This window comes from Cheilinus undulatus, linkage group 13, assembly GCF_018320785.1.
Source record: "Cheilinus undulatus linkage group 13, ASM1832078v1, whole genome shotgun sequence".
NCBI lineage: Eukaryota > Metazoa > Chordata > Actinopteri > Labriformes > Labridae > Cheilinus > Cheilinus undulatus.
Genome location: NC_054877.1, coordinates 22,406,889 through 22,430,916, shown reverse-complemented (window position 1 = coordinate 22,430,916; position 24,028 = coordinate 22,406,889). Strand labels below are relative to the sequence as shown.

Below are 24,028 nucleotides of genomic sequence, written 5' to 3'. Positions count from 1 at the left end.
TGTTTGATAACCTGTAACATTTAGTTGTGAGAAATATGCAATACAGGCAATCAAGAAGGGGTCAAATAGTTTTCCACAGCACAGTATGTTCTTAATCTCCTCATGTTCAAATAGATTTTTTGCTTTAACGTCTAAAGAGACAAGTTAGTGTGAAAGGGAAACGGTTTTGTTGTTTTGATGTCACCATGCATGACCTCCCTTGCACATCAGACAAACAGGAAGAGTACCAGGAAACTGAGACATAAACACAGCACACAACATGCCTTATCACCTCCAATACGCCACCCCATGGGTTCACTACACACTTAACGTTTCTCTTTTATTTCACAGTTGAAATCTTCATGACACAGTACAAAATAGCACAGTTCACAACATTCATAATTTAGAAAAGAAAACATGAGAAACATCAAGCAAGGCTAAAGATAAAAAATCATATGTGCTTTTCATAGTAATGGTCTCTTCCAGTGTTCGTGTCCATGATATGTAGACAATCATTTCAGCAGAGATCAACATCCTGCTAGTAGTCCGCTCCAATGAACAGTCGACTCCCAGAAAGGTCTGATATACTGTCGGATCACGTGGAGGTGCAACATCCAGGCTGAGGAGTTGAACATCAGATGAAAAGATCTGATCAGATGTCTCCTGGTGGGGTAGATGGCTGTTTTTCAGACTCTTTACAGCTGGCTTTGCAAGCCCTTGCAAGCAAGTCCCGAATATCAGCTTCATCATTGAAAGGGTTGTCCTTATATTCTGCTTGTAGCCATTTTCTGAACTGCAGGAGAGAAAACATTTTGTCTTATATAAATATGTAAAAAGCTCTCTTAAAAGTCAAAGACTGGTGCACTCTTCACAGTTCTGTCTATAGAGCTCAACAACATGGTTAAATACCATTTATTTTCTCCATAGCAGATGTGATAATTAGGTCTATTGTCAGAAGCAGGGTTATCATACTTAACTAATACTAACAAAATAACTAAAACTAAAATGTAAAAATCAATTTTGGTTAACTGAAACAAAATTCAAATGAGGCTTTGAAAAAAAAATTAGAGACAAAATGTTCTTAGTTGTAGTCTTGGACTAGAGCATACTGACTGACAATTCCTATGTGATTTATCTCAGGCACATTGATCCACATTTTGGATCAGCTTATTCACTGCAGAAGTTTAATATATTCTTTCCCTTTTTTAGAACTTGGAGGCATATGGGTTACTGATTTATGGACTTGTGCACAAGTGGTGTTAAGTTTGTGTGCACACTTAAGTAAATAGCATGTATTAACATGTTCAACAACATCTGAAATTATCATATCCCTGGCCTCGGGGCAAAAGCACCTATCTCCTACATGACCACTTTTCAGGGAATTAAAAAAAACTGTATTTTTGTCAGTTAATTTAACACTGAATGGTCATATTCAGCATCTTTTTGGACACTTTTTATTGTTTTAAAATTGGTTGAAACCCACTGACAGATGTAAAGGGTGACCAATAGCACTGATTTATTAAAAAATTGAGATACAAGGTTTTGGCTTTATGCTAATATCTACTTATCTACCCTTAACAAGAATGAAAATGTGTCCTAGGGAGTATAAATGGCCTGATTTGGCCATAAAAGATTTCACACAGTGGCAGTTTTAAGACTTGAGTTGTACCTAAAGATTAAATTAAAATAACTAAAAAACTAAACAGTGAAGTTGCTTATTTGAATATCACTGGCATCAGACCAAAACCTCATTGTCTTCATTTTTCCTGATTTTAATTTTGTTTTTTTAATCAGTACTATTGGTCACTGTTTATATCTTTCATTGGATTTTGCAAATTTATAGCAATAAAAAAAGAGTCAAAAATATGCTGATTATGACCATTCAGTGTTATATTATTCTAAAAATACAGTGTTTTTTTTATTCCCTGTAAAGTTGGGATTTTGGAGATAGGAGGTTTTAGACCTGGTGCCAGCGTAAATCTCATATTACTGGAAAAACTAGCACTAAAACTGAAACTAATAAAAATATATTAAGACAAAGTATTTTTTCAAAATAAAAACTTAACAAACAAATCAGTGGTAAAGTAATTTATACTAAATTGAAATTGAAAAAACAACTCCAAAATTAAAAACTGCTATAGCCTTGGTCAGAAATATTTAAGTTAGACGAGCAACGAGCTATCTGAATGTGAAATGATGGTATAAGCTCATGTAGAAGACAAAAATTTCGAAGATATCAACCTCTTTTAAGACAGTTTATTCACCATACCAGCCAAAAATGTTATAGTACCCATAATGCTAAAGTGACACTCTAGCATTATGGCCCTCTGGTTGGAGGGGTCTCCAGTAACCATGGAAATGTCTACTGGGAGTGCAAATAATGAATGTCGACTGTTGATGATAACAATATATGCTGCCATAGTATAAAGCAATTGGTGACTACCAATTATTACCAAATTAGCATGTTAAATGTAAACACTCCAGTAAAGATAAGTGTAGAAAAGGGTACATATATGATTGAAACCTTAAAAACGATACCTAACAGCGAATTAAATGAACTGCAGTGGATTGTGGGATATGTAGTTTCTCCATACTTGTAAAGAAATGCATACAGACCTGTACCTTTAACTTTCTTTCTGTTTTCAAATGCTATTTTTGCACCAAATCAAATATTTAAAGCAGTGTTACTCAACACGTGGCTCTAGAGCCACATGTGGCTCTTTTGTGATGATTTGTGGCTCTTATACATCTTATTTTAAAATATTATTCCCCCAGAAAACCTTAAAAAAGGGAAACTTTGACCTCAGAATTTATCCATTGCAAGTCACAAGTCATAATCAGTTTGCTTCCCACACTTAAACAGTAGACTTTAAATGTCAAACTTAATTGTAAACCATATTTTTTGTCTTTATATTTCAATTGTCCTTATTTGCAATTTTGCCCCTTATTTCCATTTTTTGCAACTTTAAATCAATTTTTGCAGTGTTTCATCTATTTAAGCTGCCTTTTGCTATAAAATGCCGCTTTTTTTCCCATTGTTTGCCACTTTTTGCTGCTTTTTGTCCAGTTGAGTCATTTTTCACTCAGTTTTTATGTTTGCCGCTTTTTGAAAATTTTAACCACCTATGACTCTTTTTTTTTTTTTACCAATTTTTGCCACTTTCTCCCCATTTTAGCCACTTTTCACCCATATTTTTACCATTTCATACCAATTTTGCCCTTTATACCCATTATTGTAACTTTTTGCTGTTCTTTGTCCATTTTAGTCACTTTTCACACATTTTTGATATGTGTTTGCTGCTTTTAGACCATTTTGCCACTTGTAACTTATTTTTTGTCACTTTTTAACCACTTTTGCCATTTTCTCCCTATTTTTGCCACTTTTCACCAAGTTGTTTGCCATATTACGCCAATTTTGCCCTTTTTCACACATTTCTGCCACTTTGTTGCCACTTTTTGACCATTTTTGCTACCTTTACCTTATTTTAATTGCCACTTTAAACTATTTTTGCCATTTTTCCCCACTTAGATTGTGGCTCTTGCAAAGTTTCTTTCAACAGTTTGGCTCTTTGGTTGAGAAGGCTTGAGTAACACTGTTTTAGAGTATCAGGTAGCTGGTTAGCTTGGTTCATACATTGAAAGTGTTGTAATAAGGATTTTGTGAAATGTCTACAGAGGATATGAATGACAAATTTTATTTCAAAACCAGAACTGACAAGAAAGTGTGCAGGCACTGTTGAGCTCTATTCATTTAGATATTAATGCATTGGCCCCTCTCCTGTACTCAAAGTTACCTCCACTCAGTTTCCAGTTTCCTTACCTGATCTGCTTGATTGACCTCAAACTCCTGGAGCTGCCGCTGAAAGCCAATGTTAGGGCCAGCACAGGGCCGAGCCACTCTGACTGCAGCCAGCGCCTCCTGCCAGCCCAGTCCTGTCACTGTCATGATGTAAGCCACAACGAGGGTGACGCTGCGGGACACACCGGCCAAACTGTAAAAAGACAAGGATTGACCAAGAAACTCTGTAACTACAGTAAAGCATTTCCATTTTTATTAGGTGTAAAAACAATAATCAGTGAGTGTTTTAACATGCACATGAGCAGCTCAGTGATGGTAGTTTTTGTTGTGTTGTGTGTTCAACCAGTGCTGATTATAAACTTCCATAATGGTATACAAATAATGAGTATATGTTTCGTTATTTCTATGGTATTCTATGATAGAAAATTAGTTTTAGGATATTAATCCATCAAAAATTACAGCCATTTAGGGTAAAACAAACAGCAGACATGCATCTAAAAATTAACTTACTACATTTTCCTGTAATAATTATTTCTTTGTGAATGAGATTTTGACTTATGTGTCTCCTTTTCTTGAGATAAACACTGGTTTCCCCATGATAAGTTAATTTCCCAAGTTTTCTCAAGAACTTGACTTAGTTATCTCCTCATCTAAAGATAACAAAGCTAGTTTTCCCACTGTAAGAGATGAATTTATCTTATTATCTGGAGATAACAGAGCATGTTTTCTTGTGATAATGGGATCATTTTCTGGCGATCAAGAAACAAAACAATTGTCTGGTCACTTAAAGGTCAGACTACGACAAGCTGTGCTGCCATTGCCCACACTAACGTGGCAAGCTAAGCCTGTTACTATGCTTGTGTTTTGCTTTTTAGCTCTGTATACAAGATAAAAAGAGTCAGGAGCTAAAGACATTACTCTATGGTATGAGTAACAGAGGAGGTAAAATATATGGATGCATGCCAGCTTATGGCTTCTGTTAATACTAACAACACATCCTATACGTGTAAAGCAATATTAAAAGCAATCCCATGTTTCTGTTATGCAAAATACGTCATATTATTATTATGAATACACAATTAGGCAACTATAGGCAGGCTACATATACTGACAGTGAGAATAGTGTTATAAAAATGAGCTTGATCAGAATAAAACCTTATTTTTAGCCCATACATTAAGCATGAATCCTTGTAGGTTTTGTAAGAAGCCTCCTGTTCCAGTATATTTTTGAGAAGACCCTCTGTCAACCCAAATATAACTCTCTCCCCTGTGAACATATGGTCAGCTACTATACTGCAAACACACAATGAGGCTCTACTGTTACAGCACTCTGTTTTTGGGAAGTTCAAGAATAGGCTTCATGCTTATCATTTAATCTCCTCTGTGCAGCAGATACACATGGCTTCACTTGAGTGCATCGTACATGAGCTCATTTTTCAGCTCTAGATTTAGAATTGAGCAAGATAGATGAAGAACTGTAGCTAGTTTAGTCACTCAAGAAGCTTATCTTGCTTTAACAGTGTGTGAGTGAAGCTTGTTTCCAGCGTTGATAAAAATATACAAGCCCTGCTGGTCTTACCAGTGAACGAGGCAGCCTTCTCCCTTCAAGCGGGACTCATGCATGAACATTATACTTTGTTTAAAATGCTGGGTTCTGTGGGATTTAAAGAAAAGGTGAGTCATGAAAGGCCATAGCCACAGTGAAGCATTATCAGCACTGTTATTTGTCCTACTGACACATCTAGAGGCAGACTATTGTATATTTTTTTTGTACATGCCGTGTATCATTTTGGCATCCAACCTGTCAAACTGTTTAGTTTCTTATCCTGGATGGATCAGGATGGGGGCGTGTTCATCTCAGGTTGGAGAGAGCTGGAGTCATATTTCCCTGAACAGGTTTCAAACACCTCACACTGTGACATAAGAGGTGTGAGGCAACAGGGGCAGAGAGAGCAGCAGGGGCACTATGTACAGTGCATTTGTATGTGCAAATTAGGAGGTAAGGATGTGGGTATAAATAGAGGTGCAGCACCTACCTTTATGCTTAAACTGCAAAAACTGAGCTGCTATGCTTCCTCCTCAGGAAAGAAGCTTCCTGACATGGGAATGTTTTTAAGCATGCATGTGAATCAGGGAATCCCTCGGTGTATGCACCAAATGTGGGATTCCTTCACTCCGTTTTGTATACTGCAGTAAAAACCCTGGCATGTGTCTACTACACACAAAAAGCTGGATGAGACTGTGATCTAGTCTGACAATAAGTTCCCAGTAAAACCTTGCTAAAGCATATCATTTACACGTTAGCTTGGAGAAAATAAGCCTCACTGCCCACACAGCGCAGCCTCAAATGGATGAGGTACTCTCTCTCTCTCTTGTCTTTCTGCCTCAGCCTTTCATTGTTCTATGTGTTTGTGTGTATGTGTTGCTGTGCTGCACATTTTTTGGTACTTACAGGTTTTGTGTGGGCAGGTCAGCTGCTGAAATGCACAGATAGGTCATCTCCTGAGGGACAAAGTGTACTGGTTACCTGTCAGCAGCAGCAGTCACTTCCTGTAATGCACTTAACACAAATCAATACACAGCAGGTGGCAGATTGATTCATGTGTATGTTGCTGAAGGCAAATACAAGCTGTGCAACTGAAGAATGAAGCTGATTTGTAGACACACTCATGTCTTAACCTAACATGATTAGACTAAAAGCTGCTTCCGCACTTGCACAGAAACTTTACATCCATGTGACTAACCTTGAAAATAAAGTAAAGAAGCAGGACTGCAGAGTCCACAATGACTGAGCAAGAACAACCGCCTACGCTCAAACCCACACAAGTGCACAATTCAGGACACTGACCAAACCAACTGTTGTTGACTGGCATTCTTCATGATTCTCCAACTATCACATGAGTGAGAAACTTCTCCACTTGTTGTAACTCACTGGAAAATGAGAAGTGTTTGCTCAGTCAGGCGGCAGCATGGTGGAAACTCATCCTGCACAACCTGACAGACCGGTTTATGGTCTGGGATAGTCATGTGCAATGCACAGTGCCAGACCAAGAGGGTCCCTGGAAATCAGATCTATTCTGCATTATTTGCTTGACTACTCTATTAAAGATGAATGAAGATATCAACAAGAAGAGTTTCTCACCTGGAGAATGGGAGCTGCACTGTCATGAATGGAAAGGATGTGTGTGATGTTGTTTCTGGCTAATTGTTCTCGGTCTCTGGCATCTAAAATGAACAAAATACACTCAAATAAGGATGACAGGTATGCACGTTAACAGCCAGTTTCAAAACAAGAATAATATAGAGATGCACATGAACTCACCTTTAAAATTTCCCAAGTACAAATCAGGAAGGACCTATTGGAAGCAATGCAGAGCATCAAATGGTCTTAGAATGATTGTATGGTGTCCTGAAAAGCAGCTGAAGTGATTAGAATCACCCCACTTAAATGGAAGCTTGAGTGTATGATGGGAAACGTTTATTATATTCAAACATTAGGAAAATGGAAGACCTAAAACTTACAAAAAACGAGTCGATTTTGCTAAATACTCACAGTTAAACCCCTGCAGTTAATCCTGCTTGTACCTTAATAAATTAAATGCGATTATCTAAGTGAAACAAGCCATGCTAATGGACGCACACAACTTTCCTTCTGCTAATTGTGGCATAGGTTCTAATGACAAGCACCCCACCTCCTCAATTACACTCAAAATGCAGACTACGTACACGTACGTGGACTCAACACCAGTCGCGTGCAACAGAAGCGATCGTACCTTATTGATACCATTCCCCATGCTGGAAAACGTCTGAGGAAAAACGGTTAAAGAAACGCTATAACGTGTTCCCTCGTTGTTGGAAAACGCTTATCCAGCGGCTCCACGGCTTCCCAAACCCGCTGTAGGGGCGCAAATGCAGCAGCTCCGCGTCCAAGCGAGCCGAGCACCGCTGCCCTAGCTGCAGGCGTTGAATGCTGGGAAATGAAGTTTGCTGATTCGCTACGTGTTGAGCTCAGGGAAAATGCCTTTGAATAGGTTAGGCATGTGTTGCGTCAATCTGACTTTTTCCTCACAATATATTAATAGTTTACTTTATACCACACACTCATCCGCTGCCAGGAAATAGGCTACTCCTACAAAATAAAGTTTGAAATGTCAACAAATCAAAGGAAAACTAATCTAGCAAACGTGGAAATACTGAACTGAAATTTACCATCATGAAGATATATTTAATCATATATTGTGAAAGGGTGGGGATAGACTTTTTTCGTCAAAAGTTTGAGGTTCGTGGTCATATAAACGTTCTTTGCATCTTTAAAGTAGCATCCATGCACACTTCTATCATGTGGAGAAAAGACTGTAGATTTGCACTCTGTTAAAGAAGCACCTGAAATTCAATACCGTGTCCATTATCAGAGCACAATTTGGGATTTGACACCACTGACTTAAATGTCAAGACACCACCCTAACCTGAGGGACAGTTCCAACCAATAGGAAGCCATGCAGTAGCACTGCTAATAGAGACATAAGCTTTATGCTTTACACCTCCCTCCCAAAAATCTCTTCCATCCTAAAGTCAGGAATCTAGACTGAAAAACAGCATGATGCTGCAAGGCAACTAACATTAATGGATGTTTTTTTGGCCTTATATTGCTGCTGCAGAGCCATTATAATGTTCCTTACTGACACTCATCAGAATGAAAACATTAACAGGAAGTTCTGCTGCTTCCCATGCCCCACATGATCAGCACATTCACACTACAGGCACCTGATGGTTCTACTTCATAGTGATTTGCTGTTCTACAGCAGGAGTAGCTTTAATGGCATCTTGTACTACTGCTGGAGGAAGAAAGCATGAAAACATGAAAAGATTACTGTTGCACTTTTATGATTGATTTTTAGTCTTTAAAGATCATCAATCAGTTTTATTCAGTGTTAAAATTTCAGTCAGAAATGTATGGTATGGATTTCAGACAATTAATGCTGATAGTAGAAAAGATTGTGAGAAACTGGAAACCCGGAAACTTGCTGACAGATATGTCGCCTGCAATGAAGGCCAATCTCTACCATACAGTTCCCACACTGTCAGTGACAGCACTTCAGGTGGTTTCCCACTACAGCCTCACAGAAAAAAAACACTGCTCAGTTAACCTTTTTTTCTATTTATGATGTGGAAGACATAAAGGAAATTGCAGTCAATGAGAAACATGTAAATTGTGTATTTGAATTTAAATTACTTCTAAAAATATTTCCATAGCTAAGTAATCAACAAAGTACTCATCTTTTACTTAACCAGCTTTGACACACATTTTGAGTATTTTTATCTTGTTTGGCTTTACAGTGTACAGTGTGTTTGGGGATGCTGTGATGTCTGGCTTTAGCGCCTTGTCCTTTAGGTTCAGTCAAACTGTCAGAAATCTGGGAGTTATCTTTACCACCTAAGATTTGAAAAACAAATTAATAACGTACTTAAGGTGAGCTTTATCAATTTTGTCTTCTTGCCAAATGCAAGCCTTTTCTGAGTCATCACAGCCTCAAGAAAGCTATGCACATCTTAATAAATTCCAAACTGGATTACTGCAATGCTTTTTTTGTTGGCTTCTTCCACTCTTCAATAAAATGCCTACAGCTTGGGCAAAATGCAGCTACATGTATTTTAACCAACACAACAAGACAAGAGCACATTACTCCCATGCTCTTTTCCATTTCAGAATTTATTTAAAAATGTTAACGTTTGTTTTAAAGCTCTATATTGCCTTGACCTGTCGTATCTAAGATTTTAACTTAATCATTAATGCTTTTATTTTTCTATTGAGCTTGTTTTTCCTGTGTTATTAATGCTATTGGATTTTGAAAGCACCTGTGGGGAGTTGTAAAGTGCTATGTAAATAAAGTATATTTACATTTTACTGATAGACATTATGGTTATTTTTACTAAGTTTGATTAATAACTACAACTGCAAACTCCCTCCTCTTTTTAGTTTATGTGTTAGGTCTACGGTAGAGATGCTGTTTTCATATTGCTGATATCGCGAGGTTGAGGGGAATAAAACAGCTATACAGCACCATGTATGCATCTTAAAAAGCTTAACTAAAAAAAGTGAAGCAAAGTTGATTGGTCTGCGATGACTACTTTGACCAGTAGATGGCGGCAACGTCTTAGTCTATTTCTGGACAGTGGTCTTTACCTGAGTTGAGTTTTGTGTCTTCCAAACTTATTTAGAGTGATCATAGGAGGAAAACCACATTATATCATAACATTAGTTTCACTTTTTTTATATATGGGTCGTATTTTCAGACCTTTTCGGACACAAGTTTTACATGACGTTTCCTCTCAACCTTATCTGTTATCGACTTGTAGGACTGGTTGTAGTTTTCCCTCAGTCTAGTTTCACTTTGTCCAAGCAAAACGTCGCAGAAATACCGGAACTACAAACAAAGTGTCGTATTTGGATCGCACGGGAGCTTCAGGTAACAACTTTACTTCAGTTTACCTCCGTTTCTAATTGTGGAAGTGAATTCAGTCTTTAAAGTTTTCTGCTTAAACAGAGGGGTCTACATTTCGAGGGCTGAGTTTGTCAAGTTGCCTAAATTTAAGAATATGGATGCTATTTAGCTATCTTACCCTCCTAGCCTGTTACATAAACGTTTGGATACTTAGTTCATCAATAGTATTAGCGCATTTTGTCAGTTTTCGTCTTGTGTTTTTGTGGGTGGATGTGTGTATTGTTCAGCTGTTTTATCGTAAAACAGGGATGGCCACCGCGCCACACTCCTCACTACAAATGAGATCGACTGATCTCATTAAAAAAGAGCCCCTGGCCTATGGAGGATTTGGAGAAGTTTACCTGTGCTACCACGTAACCCTCGGGCAAGTGGTGTTGAAGACTATGTACACTGGCCCTCTTCGTAGCGAGTAAGTAATGAGTGAATCTGGTTTTGCTGTTGTGAGCTGGGTATTCCCCTAAATGCTAACTACAGTCATGTGCCCTCAGCAGGACATTACCATCCAGGCTGTCTGCACAACTCAGACTAGTGTTTTTTTCCCTTCCTGGCAGCTAATACAAAGTACATTAACTGCACAATATTATATGATACAGACAACAGAATTTTTCCTTTGTAAAGTTATTTATAAGCTTTGTTTGTGAGCCCATTTCAGGCTTTTCCTTTTGAAAAGGCATGATCTGATTTCTTCATACTTCCTTTTTCACTACTTACTAGAAAGAGATGCGTGAAAAACGGATGTTCGTATGGCCCCCGTTTGTTTTAGATCAGATATCTTCTCTGTCGTTACCTTTGTACTCTTAGATCCCTTTGCTTTCTCTGTTGACCCTTTATTGTGGTGTTAGCATGGGAATTTACAGCTTTTATTTCAAAGGACGAAATTGTATCTAAACTCTGACTTATCTGGTATAGAAAACTGGTTGCTGATCTATTATAAAAGTATTCTATAAACCTCCAAGTAAGCTTAGGGTCTGTAATTCATTACAAGCAAATATCTTTATATAACATTTCTATGATACAGTTTGTCTGGATGATTGTAAAGGCAACACAAGCTTGGAATTTTGGCCGGCATTCATAAGAGCACTGTTTCTTTTAAAGATGTGTTTTTGGGGGCTTGTTTGGTTTTATTCAAAAAGGATAGGAGCCACAGGTCTGAGCCAAACCTGCACTGTCCGCTTGGAAGACTAGCTTCCATACCTGGGTTACGACCTAATCACTAGACCATATGCGCCCCAATAAGGACACTGTTTCAGTCGTTGCTCAGTCATATTGTGGCTGATATGTGAACTGCTTCCAACATGTATTTACATATTGCATTAAGAAGTAGTCTCTTTGAGTTTGTTCAAAGACTTAACAGGATGTTGTTCCTGTGCACTAGAAAATTTTCTACGGATGTAAAAAAAAAAAAAGAAAAAGGAAAGCATTGTTAAGGTTGCCTGTAAAATCAGTGGCATGAGAAATGGCCTGATTTGTCTCATTCCTTTTACAAGACAAAAACATGTGGGATGTCTATGTTTGAATGATTCTGAGCCAAATTGTCCCCTATCATCCCTTCCAGTGATTATTTCCCAGATAATATGAGTTACCCCCTGGCTAACTTCTTCAAAAAATAAAAGCTCCCTTCAAAGAGCCATAAATCCCATCTCTAATAGTGAAGGCTCTATGTTAGCACCATCAAAGGCCCTAAATGAGCACCGTCTCTCATTTTACCTTGTATATTTGTATTTATGGATATTTATTTTTCTTTTAACTTCAAGCGTCTCTGTACCTACGTCCTCTATGTTTTATGGTTTTGCCTGGCTGCAAATCACATTTCCCTTCAGGGACAATAAAATTGAGGTAAAAATCTCACACTTTTTGCTCTGCTTTCCAGGGAGAATAAAAGATCACTGCTGGAGGAGGGGAACATCATGGCAAGCCTGAACCATGAGCGTGTGGTGAAGCTGCTGGGTGTGATCATGGAGGATAGAGACTGCTCTCTAGTTATGGAGCTCATCCCCAGAGGTAACCTGCTGGTCATGCTAGAGAAGGTAAGAGGGCTAAAACCTGTATTTCTGTAGTCTTAGTAGTTGTCTCTTATTCTTTTTAACCTTTTACAATTCATATTATGAGTTTTAAAACCATTTTTTAGCCATATAGACTCTAAATTCTCCCCATCCCTAGGTTTCCGTTCCAGTATCGATAAAGGGGAGAATCATCTTGGAGATTTTGGAGGCGATGGTTTACCTCACAGAAAGACACGTCGTACACAAAGACATCAAGCCTGAAAATATTTTAGTGGACAAGGATTTTCACATCAAGGTACAGATGAAACCAGGACACGTTCAAGATTCTGCCACAATAATGCATTTAACAGCTGTATATTGAACTTTATGTTTTCCAGATTGCAGATCTGGGCCTGGCCACCTGTCAGACATGGAGCAAACTCACCAGGGAGGAGTCTCGCAGGAAGAGTCGTATGGGGCTTTCATCCGGGGCAAGGGGTGCCGGCACACTGAGCTACATGGCTCCTGAGCACCTGGAGAGTATACATACACTGTCCACCGAGAAGTCTGACGTTTACAGCTTTGCAATTGTGGTTTGGGTCATCCTCACAGGAGAGGAGCCATACGCCAGTGAGTATGATACATTTTGTCGATTGATAAGTAAACTTTGATGCTGATTTAGCATCTTAATTGTTATATTATCAGTTAAACCCAGTATAGATAATCAAATAAAGTGTTTTTTTTCTTATTCTAGATGCAAGGAGTGAAGATCAAATGATCCAGTGTGTCCGAAAGGGTGATCGACCAGCAGAGGACCTCATTCCTGTTGACACACCTGCAGAGATTATTGAGCTCATGAAGAGGTGCTGGGATCACAATCCAGCGCAACGACCAACATTTAAAGGTGCATTTTTTCTTTTCTTATTTGTGTTGTTATCATTATCAACCACAGCCCAGTGCAGTTTAATCACAAAAAAGAGATTATCAGTTGAGTTAATAAAATTATTCTCTTTTGTATGTAAAGTAAAGTAATTGCCCACTTCTTGATTTCTTAATTTTTGCATATTTGTGAATTGGTTCAGATCATGAAACAAATCTTAGTATTAGACAAAGATCATCTGAGTAAATATAAAATGCAGTTTTTAAATGATGATTTCATTTATCAAGGAGAAAAAGGTATCCAAACCTACCTGGCCTTATGTAAAAAAAAATTCTTCTCTTGTTAAATCATGATTTAACTGGAATTTACCAGAATTTTTGGAAAGCTGAGTTCATTTTCACCAACCACTCTCAGGCCTGATTCTTGCAAGACCTGTTGAATCAAGAAATCACTTAAAATAGAACCTGTGTGACAAAGAAAAGTAAGCTAAAAGATCTCAAAAGCAACATATCATGCCGCCATTTAAAGTAATTGAAGAAAAGATGAGTAACAAAGTCATTGACATCTCCGAGGCTTTGTAACTCCAGCAGGGTGGAGCAGGGTGCAAGCCATTATCCTCAAATGGAGAAAACCTGGAACAGTGGTGAACCTTACTAGGAGTGGCAGGCCTACAAAATTATTCCAAGAGTGCATCAACGACTCATCCAGGAGGTCACAAAAGAACCCAGAACATCTGACGACCTGCAGGCCTCACTTGATTCAGTTGTCACTGTTCATGATTCAGCAATAAGAAAAAGACTGGGCAAAAATAGCATCCATGGGGGAGTTCAAAGGCCAAAACCACTGCTGACCAAAAAGAACACAAAGGCTTGTTGCACATTTGACAAAAAACATCTTGATGATCTGTAAGACTTTTGGGAAAACATTCTGTGGACTGACGAGTTGAACTTTCTGAAAGGTGAGAGGCCAGTTAAATGACACAGCATTTCATGAAAAGAAAATCATCCCAACAGTCAACCATGGTGGTGGTAGAGTGATTGTCTGGGGCTGCTTTGCTGCTTCAGGACCTGGAACACTTACTATGATTGATGGAAGCATAAATTAGGCTCTCTGTTACTACTAAAAAATCCTGAAGGAGAATGTCCAGCCATCAGTTCATGCCTTCAAGCTCAAGCACACTTGGGTTATGCAGAAGGATAACAACCAGAAACATACCAGCAAGTCCACCTCTGAATGGCTTAAAAACTTAAAAACTAAATGTAGGTTTTGGAGTGGCCTTGTCAAAGTCTGGACTTTAATCTGATTGAGACTCTGTGGCATGACCTTCAACTGGCTGTTCATGCTGGAAAACCCTCCAGTGTGCCTGAGTTAAAACAATTCTGCAAACAACAGTGGTCCAAAATTCCTCCACAGTGATGTGAATGACTCATTAACAGCTATTGCAAATGCTTTGTTGGAGCTGTTGCTGCCAAGGGTGGCAAAACCAGTTGTGAGGCTCAGGGGACAAATACTTTTTCACATATGGCCAGATAGGTTTGGATAGCTTTTTTCACTTAATAAATGAAATCATCATTTAAACATCTTAATTTATTCAGTTTGTCTTTGTCTGATATTAAAATTTATTTAATGATCTGAAAAAAATAAGTGTGACAAATATGCAAAGAAACAAGAAATTAGGAATGTGGCAACTACTTACTCAAAGCTCTGTATGTTGTCTGAAATATAGGAACTGTATAATCAAATATGAAGTGCTTTTTCTGTTCTCTTCTTTTGTATTATACTTTTATTTTCTTATCTTTGCTCTTAGTTTGATCTAGTGGCCGACTGTATTTCATTTTGTTTGAGTATTATTATGTTTGTAGGTCTTTTATTGTAACTTAATCTAAATTTTAATGTCTCCCCCCAATGTCCAGCACTTTGGTCAATGTAAGTTGTTTATAATGGTGTACTGTGTTTTCTGTCTCGCTTAAATTTCTCTTTATCTCATTTTTTTTTCTCACCCTCACCTCCATTTCTTTTTGTCTTGCAGAGGCCTACAACCTCTTCCTTCCTTTCTACACGCAGAAGCTTGAACCACATGTAGAGGAAGATTTACTTGAGCTGAAGGTAAGTATGTTTTCTGTAGGACTTGTGATCAGAAGCAGAACCAAGCTTATTGATAAGTGCATTCATACATATATGGATTCTAACTTGAGAAAAGCAGAAAGTAAGGCAACAGGGGTTTATAGGATAGAATTAGCCGGGGAAAAACAAAACAGATGGGCAGTATGATACAAAATATGTGCAATAAGAGTCATTTAAAACTGTACAGTTGTGAAGGAAATTGCAGGATTATATTTTCTGTAAATCTTTGTCGTATAGAGTAGAACTGAGCTATAGGCTTGCATCCACAGTAAAGATGCTTAACAGCTGATTTGAAGCTAAACTATGATAGAAAAAATTAGAAGGTGTTGGCTATACCCTGTTAAAATTGTCATTTTCATCTAGGAATCATATGAAGGTCCAGATGACCTTGTTGAGAAAATGAAATCTCTATCAATGACCTATGAATGTTTGTCTGCAGGTGAGCATTGTTTATAATCTCAACAGCCTTGATACTCTTTACACTGCATGGCATTTTGGCTTTAGTTACCTTTTCTAAATTCCTAGAAAAATTAGATAAACAGTTAGAACAAAGGTAGTTTTATTGCCTTGTTTTCTTTTTGCAGATTGCCCTGCTCCTTTGCTGAGTTCAGAAAGAGGTGCTTCTGTGCCAGTTGAAGCCAGTATCGAGGATCTGCATGGCACCCAGTATGATCCATGTGTCGGGTCTCTCCAGGCAGATGCAAAGGTAGTTTGCACCCCTTCAGCTCTGGAGGAGAAGTTAGATCGGGAGCTACAGTACCACAAATATGGTAGCTATAACTGTGAGAACCAGCCTGACGCTGCAAACGGCCATCATCAAAAAAATTCAAATCCTTTTCTGCAAAATCACTTCACTACTCCTGATCACGCAATAAGGCAACCAGAACCAGACAGACCATCTTATGCGTCCTCAGTCCAGTCCTGGACCAAAGCTGAGCCAGTGCAACCCACAAGCCAGGAGGAAGCCTGGTACCACCCGACTGCTGGTCTCTATGAGTCCATGAGCTCTTCCATACCTGCTTCATCACACCTGCCAATGTCTGCCAGCACCTCCTGTCTACCACAGTATAACCAGCAACATCCCAACTCCCACTATGACCGTCAGCAGTCCTGGCCAGCTTATCCAGTGTCTGATACTTCTGCTCCTGACGCCATGCCTGGCCGTCTTCTAGCACCTTGCAAGGGCGGTTCGGTACAAGATCAAGGCACGTTTAAATTTGTCTTTTCAACACAGCACTGTTAAGAAACTTGCCATTGTAGCTATCCAAGATGTCACTAGTTGTTTCTCTAAAAGTACAAGAGAGGCAGTGTTTAATGTATCTGCTTTGTCCTTTTTCCAGGATCTCTTTACATTCATAATGCCAGCGGGATCCAGATCGGGAGCAACAACTTGATGAGTATCAGAGGTTACGACTCCACTCATAGTTTGTCGTCTCAAACTGCAAATGGCTCAGCTATCTTCCGTATCAAAGACGGCCTCCTGAAATATGGTAAATAACATCAATTCTCTCATGTAATATAATAACATTTTGACTCTGGGCCAGGGTGCAGTTAGGTTTGAAGCCTAACACTGAAGTCTGGGTTTGTGACTTGGTTTCTTTTTCTCCAAAATAGTCCACCACACAGAGATCGTAAAAGTAAAACTCACTAAGAACTAGGGGTGGGTAAAAGTATCGATTAATCGATGCATCGCAATATTTCCCCCCTCAATTCAATATCGATTCAGTGAATCCTCTGAATCAATTCACCTCCTGGCGTGGGATTTGCGTTGTATGGACGGAGGCTGCACTCGACCAAACAACAACCAACCATAACCATGTTATGTGAGGTTTATCACAATTTCCAAGTGGAAAGAAATATTATTAAAGTTTACATGCACTTTAATTTTTCAGTGTTTATACAGAACTGGCATGCTTTTTACTTTTGTACTCCTTATGCACAAGTAAGTTATTATTGTGCAATTTTTTATTTCAGATGTTTTATTGCTAAAAAATGTGAGGTGACCTACTACATTTGTTCATATGGGCATGAAAATAATTATTAAAAATTGTCAACAGGTCATTTGTGTATTTCTGCTTCTTACTGAATCAACATCAAAGCATTTAAATCAAAACCGAATCAATATCAAATTGAATCGCAACCTAAAGATTGAAATTGAATTGAATCGTGAGGTTCTTAGTAATACCCAGCCCTACTAAGAACCCAAAAATACACAAATAAACAGCAACATAAAGGTTCACTGGTGACAAATAAAGCACCACAAACAGAGGAAAGTAGCTTAACATGCTTTATGATTAGGGAACAGTTCCTTACAGAAGTTTACAATTCAGACTTGGTTTTCATTCACAATCTACCAACAGTAACACAAAACAGTTCTTTCAGTTCGGTTCTCTATGAATTTACAACAGCATGGTAATGAATAGTTTGTATAGTATTTTGTATTAATAGTACAACCTCAATTCAAAAAATATATATAATGTAACATAATGTTGAAATTGAGACATTTTACCATTTCATAAAAAATATTTGCTCATTTTGAATTTAATTGCAGCAAAAAAAAAAGCAGGTACAGGGCCATGTTTACCATTGTGTAGCTTCACGTCTTCTTTTAACAACAGTCTGTAAACATCTGGAAAGTAAGGAGACCGGTTAATGGAGATTTGGGAGCGTAATGTTGTCCCATACTTGTCTGATGTAGGGTTCTAGCTGCTCAACAGTCCTGGGCCTTCTGTATGATGTACCAAATGTTATCTGTCGGTGAAAGATCTGGACTGCTGGCAGGCCAGTTCCTGCATTTTATTTTTTATTAATGTGATATGTGGTTTAGCATTGTCTTGCTGAAATTTGCAAGGTCTTCCTGAGAGAGGTTGTATGGATGGGAGCATGTGCCGCTTGAAAACCTCTATTTCAATGATCAACTGGCAGCCCAGGGACCACATCAGGCCCCACAAATCTCCCCATCCAGCCCCCAGAAGATTATAAAATTCGGAAAATGTGGGGGAGGAAAAGAGATGTTGTGGTTTTTAGGCTATCTTTTGTCTTTAAATCCCTACAGCTATCAAATAAACCCCAAAATGATCATGATTGCAACAGTTTTATCAGGAATAAATAAATGTTTGATTCATTTTATTTTGACAGAAATCCACCTGTCAGCTATTATATGTGCACTGTATATCAGGGGTCATCAACTACATTTATATGAGGGCCAGATTTTGTTTTGACAGTCACCTTGGTGGCCAGACTTTCAAATTACCTAAACAAAATAAAAATGTTGGTCCAAATACTATGTAATTTTTTTGGTATCTATGTTTTCTTTCAAGTTTTAACAGACAGATCAGTCCCTATTGCCTATGGGCAATCAAAATATCTTAACTATATATTTCTGGACTGCCATGTTGTCCATCATTAGATTTGATGCTAATATGAAAAACAAATGGAGGAAATAGGTCCTCTGTTCTTATTCTCATGGAGGAAAATCACACCCCCTAAGAGCCTGAAGTGAAAAGTTGACACAGAAACTTTAGATTTAATCATTACAGCAATAAACAACTGTAAAAAGATGACATAGCTTGATTTTATCAGACAATACTTATAAACCTGTAAAGACCAGGAGGCACAGAGATGGATGTACATCTTTCACCACTGGGTTAGCCAAAATCATTATAAACTCACAGGAGCTTTGAAAACATAGTACAAATTCTTCACAGATCAGGTGAGTAGTGCAGACAACAACAACAACAACAAAACAGATTTCAAATAGTCAAAAACAGAAGTATTTCAACACTGTCTCATTAGAGTTGAAGTGCAGTTTGCCCTTACAGATGTTTCTCTTGTGTCACTCAGAGGACCATGCTGTGACAGAGGAGCATCTTGACCTGCTGAGGGATAACATAGGGAACAGATGGAAGCGCTGCGGGCGGCGCCTGGGTCTGACCACTGTGGAAATAGAGACCATTGAGCATGACTATTACCGTGATGGCCTGCCAGAGATGGTGCACCAGATGCTGGATCGTTGGAAAATGAAGGAGGGAAGTATTGGCTGCACAGTAGGGAAGCTTTGTCGAGCTCTGGAAGGCAACATAAAGGTAGATGTCATACAGAAAATTCTGGACTCCTGCGGTTCTTCATAGATATCACAAACTTTGGCGGATCTTTCTTATTCACCCTAAATGACTATCTGCCCATGAGGGCAGCATTTTGGTCAAGCCAAAACCAGCTGAGCTTGTTTTGGTTCTTGTTGACCCTGGGATTGCATTTTGTCAAGGAAATGATTTTAACTGTGTTGGTCAAAATGGAGCCCGACTGATAGATTGTTCAATCAGTATCAATACTGGCCAATAAGGGCCTAACACATATAAGTATCAGTAATTTCTTATATACCCTGTTTCAGAACTTCTCTCTTTTACACAACAAAGGCCTTTACTATGAAGCACGTTTAGAAAACCCAGGGTATTTTTTGTTTATCTTCACTAACCCTAACAAAGGAGGTCAAGCCACGCAGTCAAAAAAAGCTGCTTATCAACTCAATAAGCAAACCAGGGTAAGTATGAACTGTTTACATTAAAGGGCTGCAGTTAACAGCACATGACCATGTGCACACATGAATACATGATGTCTGCTATCAGTAGATTGACATATTCACAAAGTCAGAGCAACTTATGACATTAGAAAGTGTGGCAAAATTAAAAATACCCTAGATTAAAAACATAAAGCTGCTGGAAAATTTTGTGCCAAAAACACGTTGTAGAATATGAATCTACATATTAATTCTCATGATATCACTTTATCGTCATTACAGGGCAATAAATCAGAGTAAAATGTCTTCTGTTTCCTGCTTTAGATTAACTATTTTCTCATATTGCTGGTTTTGGGCCAAAACCTTTTATCGCCAAAATCACCACTGTTCAAGAAATGAAAACATGAATAATTAAATAGTGAATTATCGTAGTTAGCATCCATTTTATTGCAATAAAATGTGTTAAAACCTGGTGACAGATGTTAAAGGTGACCAACGGCGCTGACGTATGAAGAAAAAAAAAATATATATATATATATATATATGAAATTAGAGATACAGGGTTTTGGTCTGACACCAGTGGTATCTGGTATGATATTTTAAGAAATAATATACCTACTGCAGCTCCCATAGTATACCAAGCAGTATGGCTCTCATGAAAACAAATTTGAATTCTTAGTTGAAAGCATAAGAATGCTTATTTTTATTTCTTATACATAAAAAAGTTGAAGATCATTTTAGTTGATACTGCTATCAATACCAACAAATAAATGCAATTTAAACCTTAAACTTCAGTCCTAAAAATACACTTTAAAATTTATGGAATGAAGATAGTAAAAGACTTTTAGCTGATGTAGGCCTGTTGGTCCCACATAAAAGTCCACAAAGTATTCACAGTTAATATGTTGGTTCTAAACTTCAGCAGAAATGTTCATACCTGCCAGTACTAATTAACTTTTTAAGCTAATATCACCTGATACTAATATAAAAATGCAAATATCGTGCTTTAAGTTAGCATAGCGGTCCACCCTGGTAAAAAGTAAACTACCTTCACAGTACAGAAACCCCAGAGTTCACCCTGAAGTTATCCTGCTAATTGAAAATCATGCTCCAGAAGATGCTCCACTACAGTGCACTTTCAGAGCTGTCTGTTGCATGTTTTTTAAATGGAACCCTACATGATCAAACAAATTCGTCATATTGGATAGATATTTGTATCTCTGACATGTACAGTGCTTAACAAATTTATTAGACCACCTTATTTATTAGACCATTTTTTCAGTTTTTTTGTAAATCAGTAAATTTGAAAATTCATGGATACAAATAATATTTATATTTTAGCATTCAAAATATCATTTGGGTTAAAGAGCTTCTACATATTGGTGTATTAACCATTAAGGAAACATAAAAAAATGATTTTGGTAATTACCAGTTTTAACCAATGCTGTTTATTTAGGGCAGCTGTGGCATAAACCTTACTTTGGGTGGTAGTCTAATAAATTTGTTAAGCACTGTATATTGAACAAAAAATCTCACTAGATACCTGCTTTCATTTTAGTCCACAATGCACTCTTGGTAGTTTGACGTTATGGGGCTTCGGCAGTCCTCTGTCCATACTATTTTTATGCATTAGTTGCCCATCAGATCTTTATATTATGAACATGATGGCTCTGTTAGTGAAGAGAAAATCATGACGACCTTACTCTCAGTGCAAATCAAAGTGAATGTAGTCATAGTGGCAAAAAGATGGTGGGTGGAGCTGATTTTATGGTGGAGAATTTATAACTTCAGATTATCTTAAAATGCAGATATCTAGTGAGTTTTTTGTTCAACACACATATAAGAGATACTGATATCTATCCACTAAGATGAACTTGTCTTATCATGTGGGGATCCTGTCAACATGCATTTGTTTCAGAAAACAAACTTCTGCCTTTGAAAAGATTGATTACATTTGTTATTGTAGTGGAAGTATTTTCTGTCAGTCTTTATGTTGGTAATCTGTGTATACTGTGCCCCTACAATCCAAATGTGACTCAAAAATTCAAGATAAGTTGGGCTCCAGTCCAAAGCAGTAAAAATATTCATGCAAAACTTGTCTTTGCAGAAAGACAATTGTTGATACTCTGTATTCATAAGTGAACTTTCTTTTGGGGTGTGGTTATCGTTCTTTTCTTGTTGTGATGAAATCACTTGGTCAGAATTGGTATTTAGTTAAAAACTGATCTTGTTACTATATTACTTCTTCTACCATATTTCTCTTTATTAGCAGTAGAAATAAAATTTAGTCAAGGTTAGGGTTCTTCTTGTCATGAAATTTCAAAATCGTTGTTCATTTTTTAATCAACTATAAAGAAGTCAAGGCATAAAACAGTATTTCTTATTCAGTCATTCTGTATTTTATAAAGCAAGCTGTATAATTACAAAGAAATTATTTTTCATACAAACATTGCCAAGAAATTGTTGTCTGTGTGATGTTATAAAACAGCCATTGAGTTTTTACATGTGTGCTGTAGCTTTTAACTAAATACTCAGCTAATAATGAGGGAAAAATCAAAGAGAGAGTGGTAGACATTTAATCCCGCCCAATATAAACAAAATAAAACAAAATACAGAAATTTTAAAGACATCAACAGAAGGGTTATAAAACACAAGTATCATGCGTCCAGTAGGGGTCAGCAGATAATAAAGAGTTTGACTGCTGATGTCTATTATTCAGGCTGATGAAATCCTGTGTTCAATGTTATGGACAATGAGCTACCTGTTTGAGCACCAATGATAATCTCACCCTATATTTGTGTTCATTTGTTTTACTACACAGTAGTAAAGAGACATGCAGCATCATAAAGGACTTTTTCACCCTGTTTGCTTTTCCGTTACTCCAAAACCTTTACCCAAATCTCAATAAAGTTTGTGTAGTTTTTCTGTAAGTCCTGACTGATTTGTTGTTTATGTGTTGAATAAATTGCACCACACAACTCTTTTTATTGTTTCTTTTTCAGCATTTCTTCCCAATCTTACTTATGTTATTCACAATGTTCATTAAATAAGAATTTACTATAAACATAAGAACAACTAGACGTCTGAATACACAAGACAGGTGAACACATTATCACATTTAATGCTTTTGAAAACTAATTTTAATGAAACTTTTAAAGGACTACAGATTGGACGAAAGACTCCTTAACATTTCAGCAGATGTTATTATTTACCTGGTGAGTTTGGTAATCCTTTCTCTCAACCAAAGAAATTGAATCCCTCCATGTTAATGAATCATTCTCAGAAAGACGTGGACAGTTTCAAGACCTAAGTAATTATAAATAAATTTTATAAATAAAGTTTGATTGGTTTGATTGAAGACCTAAGTAATTATGTTTGTTTTTGTTCAGACTTACATGCTGATAAAAGGCTCCCTGATGAATCATTGATAAAATCTCATAATTACCTCTGTTGATCTGAAACACTGTGCCTTGCTTTATTAAACATAAGTCATAAGTCTTAAGAACTTTTTAAACCACTACTTTTAAAAAGAATAGCCAGCTGTAGACCTATGAGATAAGCCAAGAAACTGAAGCAACAGATTTTTTTATCCTGAGTTATTGCCCAGTTCCCATTCAAGACGTGTTTACAATGCACAATAGATTAACACTGAACAGCAACTACAAACAAAACATCACAACATCCCTCCTCCACTTAGGATTTATCTACAGCTGCATCATTGTCATTATGTTATTTTAACCCTCTTTCATTTTGAAGGGAAAAATATCTATTAATATTCAGAGTTGCACAGTAGCACAGGGGTTAGCACTGTTGGGTCACACCAAGAAGGTTCCCGGTTTAAATCCTGACTGGACGGGACTTTCTTTGTGAAGTTTGCATGTTCTCCCCGTGGATGCGACTTTAAAATTGCCTGTAGGTGTGAGTGTGAATGTGGCTGGTTGTTTGCCTTTACATGTCAGCCCTGTGATTGACTTGGGGGTACCCTGCCTGTCACCCAATGACTGACGGGATCAGCTCTAGCCCCCCCTCCCACACACACACACACACGCTTACACCCCCCCACACACGGGGTGTATACAGTGGATGAAAGTAATATTCAGTTTTCATTGTGTAAAATCAAGCTAAAGTTCTCAGAAAATAGGTAGCTGTTTCATAGTAATAGCAGTGTGCATCAGCAGTTCATGGGTAATTTATCTAGCACCACAATATTTCTGTAGACAAAATGCAGGCAGACCAGGGAAAAGA

The 24,028-nt window shown here is 37.7% G+C and overlaps 2 protein-coding genes across 3 annotated transcripts; one reads left to right on the top strand and one right to left on the bottom strand.

Annotated features, from left to right (window-relative positions):
• Positions 1 to 305: 305 nt before the first annotated feature.
• On the bottom strand, positions 306 to 7,740 carry dusp22b (dual specificity phosphatase 22b). 2 transcript variants are annotated; one of them, XM_041803501.1, is made up of 7 exons: positions 7,552 to 7,740; positions 7,101 to 7,134; positions 6,921 to 7,003; positions 6,231 to 6,280; positions 5,358 to 5,432; positions 3,800 to 3,971; positions 306 to 772 (listed from the first exon to the last, which is right to left on the bottom strand). In XM_041803501.1, the coding sequence occupies exons 1-7, from the start codon at positions 7,570 to 7,572 to the stop codon at positions 632 to 634; spliced, it is 576 nt and encodes a 191-aa protein (XP_041659435.1). In that variant the 5' UTR covers positions 7,573 to 7,740; the 3' UTR covers positions 306 to 631. The 2 variants fall into 2 exon arrangements, with proteins under 2 accessions (XP_041659435.1, XP_041659436.1); XM_041803502.1 differs by lacking the exon at positions 5,358 to 5,432.
• A 2,376-nt stretch (positions 7,741 to 10,116) lies between these two features.
• ripk1l (receptor (TNFRSF)-interacting serine-threonine kinase 1, like) lies at positions 10,117 to 21,090 on the top strand. The gene is made up of 11 exons (XM_041804326.1): positions 10,117 to 10,245; positions 10,528 to 10,690; positions 12,152 to 12,308; positions 12,442 to 12,579; positions 12,662 to 12,893; positions 13,018 to 13,167; positions 15,173 to 15,249; positions 15,631 to 15,706; positions 15,852 to 16,472; positions 16,608 to 16,757; positions 19,111 to 21,090. Exons 2-11 carry the CDS (start codon positions 10,530 to 10,532, stop codon positions 19,395 to 19,397), a joined length of 2,049 nt encoding a protein of 682 aa, XP_041660260.1. The 5' UTR covers positions 10,117 to 10,245; positions 10,528 to 10,529; the 3' UTR covers positions 19,398 to 21,090.
• The last annotated feature ends 2,938 nt before the right edge of the window (positions 21,091 to 24,028 follow it).

Coding starts and splice junctions, on each gene's coding strand:
- dusp22b (XM_041803501.1), bottom strand. CDS start 7,572: ATGGGGAATGGTATCAATAAG. Junction 3,972..5,357: donor GAAGGCTGCCTCGTTCACTG/GTAAGACCAGCA, acceptor GTCTTTTTACAG/TTTGGCCGGTGTGTCCCGCA. Junction 773..3,799: donor AGGTCAATCAAGCAGATCAG/GTAAGGAAACTG, acceptor TCTCTCCTGCAG/TTCAGAAAATGGCTACAAGC.
- ripk1l (XM_041804326.1), top strand. CDS start 10,530: ATGGCCACCGCGCCACACTCCTCACTACAAATGAGATCGACTGATCTC. Junction 10,691..12,151: donor ACTGGCCCTCTTCGTAGCGA/GTAAGTAATGAG, acceptor TCTGCTTTCCAG/GGAGAATAAAAGATCACTGC. Junction 12,309..12,441: donor TGCTGGTCATGCTAGAGAAG/GTAAGAGGGCTA, acceptor CCCCATCCCTAG/GTTTCCGTTCCAGTATCGAT.